This window comes from Neophocaena asiaeorientalis, unplaced genomic scaffold (genome assembly GCF_003031525.2).
Source record: "Neophocaena asiaeorientalis asiaeorientalis breed wild unplaced genomic scaffold, Neophocaena_asiaeorientalis_V1.1 scaffold62, whole genome shotgun sequence".
Taxonomy (NCBI): Eukaryota; Metazoa; Chordata; class Mammalia; order Artiodactyla; family Phocoenidae; genus Neophocaena; species Neophocaena asiaeorientalis.
Window position 1 is genome coordinate 39823 of NW_020175191.1, and position 9306 is coordinate 49128.

At 41.0% G+C, this 9306-nt stretch overlaps 1 protein-coding gene and 1 long non-coding RNA gene across 2 annotated transcripts in view; one reads left to right on the forward strand and one right to left on the reverse strand.

Moving 5' to 3' along the window:
* CUNH1orf162 (chromosome unknown C1orf162 homolog) overlaps positions 1-534 on the forward strand; it is a 4537-nt gene extending 4003 nt beyond the window's left edge. The window contains 3 exon segments of the mRNA XM_024764797.1: positions 112-143; positions 145-162; positions 373-534. Of these exon segments, the coding sequence (XP_024620565.1) occupies positions 112-143; positions 145-162; positions 373-534 (212 nt within the window).
* A 4281-nt stretch (positions 535-4815) lies between these two features.
* LOC112413010 (uncharacterized) lies at positions 4816-8885 on the reverse strand. Its single transcript, XR_003005879.1, has 3 exons — positions 8860-8885; positions 8635-8726; positions 4816-4850 (listed from the first exon to the last, which is right to left on the reverse strand). It is a non-coding gene; the product is annotated as an uncharacterized LOC112413010 (long non-coding RNA).
* Between the last annotated feature and the right edge of the window lie 421 nt (positions 8886-9306).

Below are 9306 nucleotides of genomic sequence, written 5' to 3' on the forward strand. Positions count from 1 at the left end.
AACACCTCCCCCCCACCCCATCCCTTCCCCCAAAATTGAAGAAAGCAGCTTCCAATTCCTCCAGGCCCCATTGGTGAGACTTGTCCCTCTTCTTCCTGGCACTTGTGGCAGGTCACTCCAGTCCCCGGGCCCTGGATCCCCCTCTCAGTTCCTCCAGCCAAGGTAAGACGACCACGCTGTTTCCTGGATATGGAGGCCTGCTGCCAGGGGAATTTCCTTCTATCAACTAGAGTAGTGTTATTTCTCTGGACACTGGGCAAGTGATTCTTTGAAAGGCTCTTCTGATCTCTTTGTTTCTAAATGTCACTTGCTTCTAAGAGACACCTTTCTCCAAATTGAACTCACTCATTCCTCCTCCTTCTTCCTGTGTAGTTTTCACCCCCAGAGGAAGCACTTACCTATGCCAACATGACTTTCAAAATCTCGAAAGAAAAGAGCAATCACCTGACCGTGAACCATTCTGCAGACTCGGACTCCGTTGTCTACGCTCAAACTAAAGTTACAAACTCACCTTGCCTTTCCAGTGAGGTGTGAGTCCCATTCCTCTCATCTCAGCTCCATTGTCTTCATACATCACTTTCCCTTTTAACAAATTTTGGACTACAACCTGGGTGAAACCACAGTCGGAGTTGTCTGGGTGTGATTGGGCAATGCTAGCCAACAGTTTTGAAGACCAAGGGTCAGTCTTTTTCCTGGCCTGAGAAAAGATCGCTGGCCCTCCCACTTGGATGGACAGCGAGTTAGCCCCTTGAGGGCTGAGACTGCCTTCCTTGTCCCCTTCCAAATGTGTGGTACAGAGCTCAGGGCACAAAGAGTATTCCCTCAGCATCATTGATCAACTTGGGACAAGTCAACCAAATGAACAATCTAGAGAGGATTACAAATAAAAGCAAACTCTCTGCAATGCTGGCTCCCTCTCCATCATTGGTGTGTCTTTCCCCATGACCTCCAGAGGTGCAGAGCTCATCCACAGCCAGAAAAGCCTAAGGAGGTGATGGTACTCTGGAACTAACTCAGGATCGATTGGGACACAGGTCTCAAACTCTATCACTAACTAGCTGCCTCCATTCATTGCGGCAAGTATGTTAAACTTTTGAAGCTTCTATTTCCTCATCTTGAAAACAGAACTAATAACACTTATCTCTTAATGTAAGAATAAATAAGATATCATATATGTAAGTACTCTCTACATCCCAGAGCTCTACGCAAATACAAGGTCCCTATTGGCTAAAGCACTATTCAAATGTGGATGTCCATCTCCTTTCTATAGCATATGATATATGCCTAACACTCTATGGGAAATAAAAATTAATCTAAATGTTAACCACCTCTGCCAAATCCCAATGAATAACCCCATAGAAGATCCTAGTAAAAATATGAATAAGATTATTTTTTACTAGGTAAAATTATTCTAACTCTCCTATGTGAACAATAAACAAGAAAGCAAATCCAGGAAAATTCATAAAAATAAGCAAATAAAATATGAGAAGCCTGGCCTTAACAGCTAACTAAAAGTACTGTTTCCTTAAGAATGTCTAATTAAAACATGTTAATGGTTCATGAATAAATAAATAAAGGGATAAAATAGCAAGACCAGAAATAGACCAAAAACACATGAGGAAGTTTAGAGTATGATGAAGATGGCACATCAAATCATTTGGGGGAAATTAGTTTATTCATAAATGGTGTTGAGACAATTAAGTAACCATGTAGATGAGAATAAGATCAGATCTATATCTTACTCCTTGTATCAAAATTCCAGATGTGTCAAAAAATTTTTAAAAATCGTAAAAGTACTGGAAGAAAATATGGGAGGACTTTTAAAACAACAGAGTGGAGCATGACTTTGAATGCAGGACACCTGTTCAATAAACCAGACAAGACTAATTAGCTTGACTTACAAAGTAATATTCAAAAGACAAATGACATGTTGGGAAAATACTTGCAGAGCATCTTGTAGACAAAGGGCTGATTTTCTTAATCTATTAAGAGTTCCTATAAATCAACAGGGGAGAAAAATCAACAACTCGAGAGAAAAGAAAAAGGACAATGGATAATGTTGGGCCAGTCACAGAAAAGGAAATATAAATGCCTTTAAACATATGAAGACAAACTCAACTTTACTCGTATTAAGAGAAATCATAATTAGAACTACAATTAGATATTTTTCATCAATAAGATTAGCAAAATTCAAAAAGTTTGCTAACAAAACGTTTGGGCAAGATTGTGGGGAACTAAGATACACATATAATACTGGTGGGAGAGTGAGTTGACACAACTACTATGAAAGGCATTTTGGCAACAGCTAACAACATTTCCAATTCTATTTCTAAGAATGTATCCTACTTAAACATGTGGGAAGTCACCTGTGTAATTTGAATTGCAGCATTCATCAAACTGATTAAAACTTAGCGAGTCTTGTTATACTCCAATCACTATTCTGAGCGCTTGGCATGTGGTCATGGAATCCCCACAAAACACTAGGAGGTTACAGTTATTATTATTCTCATTTTAGATACAAAAATGGAGGCACAGAGAGGTCAAACAACTTGCCTGAGTTCACACTGTTACACACTATTACTGAGTTTGCACCTGTATTTGTATTTATTTAGTCTGTCTCTAAAAGAAAACACCACTAACTGATCTTAGTAATTGCCCCAGGGGAGAGGAACGTGATAACTGAGGGACTGAGGGGCAGGGATGGGAGGAGGTATGCTTTCCCTTAAAAACATTTTTGTAACTTTTGAAGTTCTTCATTTACCTTGTTGAGGATTTTCAGGGAGCTTGATACCTAGTGTTCACATTTCCCACCTGAATTCTAGACCAACTGAGCAATAAGAGGACTCAGGAGATGGAGAACAAAGTAGTATCTTTATTACAAACATAGGAGAATATAAGCATAAACCATAGCTGCAGAGAAGTGGGCTTCAGAACCCTGAACTCCATGCACCATGGCGAGCCCCCGCCCCTCCCGGCAACCCAAACAGAGGCTCACCTGCCCACAGAAGTTGAAGAAGAGACCATGTGCTCTTTGAAAGCTGCACAAAAGAGATTTTAAAATGAAGAGGAAGGAGATTGGTTCAAGATGGCAGAGTAGAAGGACGTGTGCTCACTCCCTCTTGCAAGAGCACCTGAATCACAACTAACTGCTGGACAATCATAGGCAGGAAGACACTGGAACTCACCGGAAAAGATACCCCACATCCAAAGACAAAGGAGAAGCCACAGTGAGATGGTGGGAGGGGCGCAATCACAATAAAATCAAATCCCATAACCGCTCAGTGGGTGACTCACAAACTGGAGAACACTTATACCACAGGAGTCCACCCACTGGAGTGAGGGTTCTGAGCCCCACGTCAGGCTTCCCAACCTGGGGTTCCAGCAATGGCAGGAGGAATTCCCAGAGAATCGGGCTTTGAAGGCTGGAAGGATTTGACTGCAGGACTCTGACAGGACTGGGGGAAACAGAGACTCCACACTTGGAGGGCACACACAAAGTAGTGTGCTCATCGGGACACAGGGGAAGGGGCAGTGACTCCATAGGAGTGACTCCATAGGAGACTTGCTGGTTTGAGGGTCTCCTGCAGAGGCAAGGGGTGGCTGTGGCTCAGGGTGGGGACAAGGACACTGGCGGCAAATGTTCTGGGAAGTGCTCCTAGATGTGAGCCCTCCCAGAGTCCGTCATTATCGCCACCAAAGAGCCTGTGGCCTCCAGTGCTGGGTCGCCTCAGGCCAAACAACCAACAGGGAGAGAACTCAGACCGACCCATCAGCAGACTAAAGTTTTACTGAGCTCTGCCCACCAGAGCAACACCCAGCTCTACCCACCAACAGTCCCTCCCATCAGGAAGCCTGCACAAGCCTCTTAGATAGCCTCATCCACCAGAGGGCAGACAGTAAAAGCAATGCAATGGAGAAAAGACAGCCTCTTCAATAAGTGGTGCTGGGAAAACTGGACAGTACATGTAAAAGTATGAAATTAGAACACTCCCTAACACCATACACAAAAATAAACTCAAAATGGACTAAAGACCTAAATGTAAGGCCAGACACTATCAAACTCTTAGAGGAAAACATGGGCAGAACACTCTATGACATAAATCACAGCAAGATCCTTTTTGACTCACCTCCTACAGAAATGGAAATAAAAACAAAAATAAACAAATGGGACCTAATGAAACTTAAAAGCTTTTGCACAGCAAAGCAAACAATACACAAGACCAAAAGAAACCCTCAGAATGGGAGAAAATATTTGCAAGTGAAGCAACTTACAAAGGATTAATCTCCAAATTTTACAAGCATCTCATGCAGCTCAATAACAAAAAAGCAAGCAACCCAATCCAAAAATGGGCAGAAGACCTAAATAGACATCTCTCCAAAGAAGATATACAGATTGCCAACAAACACATGAAAGAATGCTCAACATCATTAATCATAAGAGAAATGCAAATCAAAACTACAATGAGATATCATCTCACACCAGTCAGAATGGCCATCATCAAAAAATCTAGAAACAATAAATGCTGGAGAGGGTGTGGAGAAAAGGGAACACTCTTGCACTGCTGGTGGGAATGTAAATTGATACAGCCACTATGGAGAACAGTATGGAGGTTCCTTAAAAAACTAAAAATAGAACTACCATACAACCCAGCAATCCCACTACTGGCCATATACCTTAAAAAAACATCGTTCAAAAAGAGTCATGTAGGGGCTTCCCTGGTGGCTCAGTGGTTGAGAGTCCACCTGCCAATGCAGGGGACACAGGTGCGTGCCTCGGTCCGGGAAGATCCCACATGCCGCGGAGTGGCTGGGCCTGTGAGCCATGACCTCTGAGCCTGTGCGTCCGGAGCCTGTGCTCTGCAACGGGAGAGGCCACAACAGTGAGAGGCCCGCGTACCACAAAAAAAAAAAAAAAAAGAGTCATGTACCAAAATGTTCATTGCAGCTCTATTTACAATAGCCAGGACATGGAAGCAACCGAAGTGTCCATTATTGGATGAATGGATAAAGAAGATGTGGTACATATATACAATGTAATATTACTCAGCCATAAAAAGAAACAAAACTGAGTTATTTGTAGTGAGGTGGATGGACCTAGAGTCTGTCATACAGAGCCAAGTAAGTCAAGAAGAGAAAAACAAATACCGTATGCTAACACATATATATGGAATCAAAGAAAAAAAAAAGTCATGAAGAATCTAGGAGTAAGACGGGAATAAAGACACAAACCTACAAGAGAGGTAATGGGGAGGGCAAAGGGTAAGCTGTGACAAAGTGAGAGAGTGGCATGGACATATATACACTACCAAAAGTAAAATAGATAGCTAGTGGGAAGCAGCCGCATAGCACAGGGAGATCAGCTCGGTGGTTTGTGACCACATAGAGGGGTGGGATAGGGAGGGTGGGAGGGAGATGCAAGAGAGAGGAGATATGAGGATATGTATATGTATAGCTGATTCACTTTGTACGTGCACCACAGCAAGAGAAGCCACTGCAATGAGAAGCCCCCGCACCACAACCAAGAGTAGCCCTCGCTCACCACAGCTAGAGAAAAGCCCGCACACAACGAGGACCCAAGGCAGCCAAAAATAAATTAATTAATTAATTAATTTTAAAAAAGAGAAAACAATAGCAAAGATCAGTAAAACTAAAACTGGTTCTTTGAGAAGATAAACAAAATTGATAAACCGTTAGCCAGACTCATCAAGAAAAAGAGGGAGAGGACTCAAATCAATAGAGTTAGAAATGAAAAAGGAGAAGTTACAATGGACACTGCAGAAATACAAAGCATCATAAGAGACTACTACAAGCAACTCTATGCCAATAAATGGACAACCTGGAAGAAATGGACAAATTCCAAGACTGAGCCAGGAAGAAATAGAAAACATGAACAAACCAATCACAAGTAATGAAATTGAAACTGTGATTAAAAATCTTCCAACAAACAGAAGTCCAGGACCAGATAGCTTCACAGGTGAATTCTATCAAACATTTAGAGAAGAGCTAACACCCATTCTTCTCAAACTCTTCCAAAAAATTGCAGAGGAAGGAACACTCCCAAACTCATTCTACAAGGCCACTATCACCCTAATACCAAAACCAGGCAAAGATACTACAAAAAAGAACATTACAGACCAATATCACTGATGAATATCGAGAGAAAAATCCTCAACAAAATACTAGCAAACAGAATCAAACAACACATTAAAGGATCATACTCCATGATCAAGTGGGATTTATTGCAGGAATACAAGGATTCTTCAATATATCCAAATCAATCAATATGATACACCATATTAACAAACTGAAGAATAAAATCCATATGATCATCTCAATAGATGCAAAAAAAGTTTTGACAAAATTCAACACCAATTTTGATAAAAAAAACTCTCCAGAAAGTGGGCAGAGAGGAAACCTACCTCAACATAATAAAGGCCATATACAACAAATCCACAGCAAACATCATTCTCAATGGTGAAAAACTGAAAGCATTCCCTCTAAGATCAGGAACAAGACAAGGATGTCCACTCTCACTACTATTATTCAACATAGTTTTGGAAGTCCGAGCCATGGCAATCAGAGAAGAAAAAGAAATAAAAGGAATACAAATTGGAAAGAAGAAGTAAAACTGTCACTGTTTGCAGATGACATGATACTATATACAGATAATCCTAAAGATGCCAACAGAAAACTACTAAAGCAAATCAATGAATTTGGTAAAGTTGCAGGATATAAAATTAATGCACAGAAATCTCTTGCATTCCTATACATTAACAGCGAAAGATCAGAAACAGAAATTAAGGAAACAATCCCATTCACCATTGCAACAAAAATAATAAAATACCTAGGAATAAAGCTACCTAAGGAGGTAAGAAACCTGTACTCAGAAAACTATAAGACACTGATGAAAGAAATCAAAGATGACACAAACAGATGGAGAGATATACCATGTTCTTGGATTGAAAGAATCAATATTGTGAAAATGACTATACTACCCAAAGCAATCTACAGATTCAATGCTGTCCCTATCAAATTACCTATGTCATATTTTACAGAACTAGAATTTTAAAATCTTAACATTTGTATGGATTCACAGAAGACCCCAAATAGCCAAATCGATCTTGAGGGAAAAAAACGGAGCTGGAGGAATCAGACTCCCTGACTTCAGACTATACTACAAAGCTACAGTAATCAAGACAACATGGTACTGGCACAAAAACAGAAAGATAGATCAATGGAACAGCATAGAGATCCCAGAAATAAACCCACATACTTACTGTCAATTAATCTATGAAAAAGGAGACAAGGCTATACAATGGAGAAAAGACAGTCTCTTCAATAAGTGGTGCAAGGAAAACTGGACCGTCACATGTAAAAGAATGAAATTAGAACACTCCCTAACACCATATACAAAAATAAACTCAAAATGGATTAAAGACCTAAACACAAGGCCAGGCACTATAAAACTCCTAAAGGAAAACATAGGAAGAACCCTCTTTGACATGAATCACAGCAGGATCTTTTTTGACCCACCTCCTAGAGTAATGGAAATAAAAACTAAACTAAACAAATGGGATCTAATGAAACTTAAAAGCTTTGCACAGCAAAGGAAACTCTAAACAAGATGAAAAGACGACCCTCAGAATGGGAGAGAATGTTTGCAAACAAATCAACGGGCAAATGATTAATCTCCAAAATATATGAACAGCTTGTGCAGCTCAATATTAAAAAACCAAACAACCCAATCAAAAAATGGGCAGAAGATCTAAATAGACATTTCTCCAAAGAAGACATACAGATGGCCAAGAGGAACATGAAAAGCTGCACAGCATCACTAATTATTAGAGAAATGCAAATCAAAATTATAATGGGGTATCACCTCACACCAGTTAGAATGGCCATCATCAGAAAATCTACAAACAACAAATACTGGAGAGGGTGTGGAGAAAAGGGAACCCTCTTGCATTGTTGGTGGGAGTGTAAACTGATACAGCGACTATGGAGAACTGTATGGAGGTTCCTTAAAATACTAAAAATAGAATTACCATATGACCCAGCAATCCCACAACAGGGCATATATCCAGAGAAAAGCATAATTCAAAAAGCCACATGCACACCAATGTTCATTGCAGCACTATTTACAATATCCAGGTCATGGGAGCAACCTAAATGCCTGTCAACAAACGAATGGATTAAAGAAGATGTGGTACATATATACACAATGCAGTATTACTCAGCCATAAAAAGGAGTGAAATTGGGTCATTTGCAGAGACATGGATGGACCTAGAGACTGTCATACAGAGTGAAGTAAGTCAGAGAAAAACAAATATGGTACATTAACGCATATGTGTGGAATCTAGAAAAATGGTACAGAGGAAGCGGTTTGCAAGGCAGAAGTAGAGACCCAGATATAGAGAACAAACGCACGGACACCAAGGGGGGAAAGCGCGGGGGCAGGGGGTGGTGGTGGGATGAACTGGGAGATTGGGATTAACCTATATACACTAATATGTATAAAATAGGTAACTAGTAAGAACCTGCTGTATAAAAAAATGAAATAAAATTCTAAAAAGAAAAAATGAAGAGGAAGGGCAGAGTAGGCACACCTGGTTCCTACCTCCAGACTCACTCACCAGACAGACCACTCCATCTCCGCTGGGGTGTCACTGAGGAGTGTCCCCCCAGTGGAGCTCAGTCCACAGGGAAGGAAGCTTCCTCCACGAATCTGTCTTAAAAAATATTAAGTAATATTTTTGAATATCAAGGTAAGGAAATTAAAGTGCAAAGAGATGACATACTTTACCCAATGTCTCCCAGCTAGTAAGTGGCAGAACAAAATTTAAATCAAGTCCTCTCACTTCAAATTCCTTGCATCTTGTCTCCACACCAAGCTGTCCCAGAGTACGTATAGTGGCAGAGAAACTAGAAAGGTAAAGCCAGGAGATGTGTTCGAGAGAGCATGTTCACTCTGAGATGGAGCAGCTACTGCTGACAGCTGGATATGGAGGGGAAGACAGAGGAAGAGAGTGTTGATAAATGAGCCCCTATCATCACCCGCAGTGCAGCCAGCCACACAAGGTCAGCAGAGCACCAGGAATGCCTTTCTCCCCAGGCTGGCTGTGGCGTGCATCCTTGGGTAGGACTCTCTCAGTTTCAGCTGAAACTCTGAGCTGACATCAAAACAATTCTAACAACATTGAAGCTAGAAGCCACATCAGCTTTCCAGTTCAGGGCCAGTACCTTATGAACAGCTGCAAGAGGAGATGTAAACATCGTCCTGTGGCCACACAATACGGGAAATATCA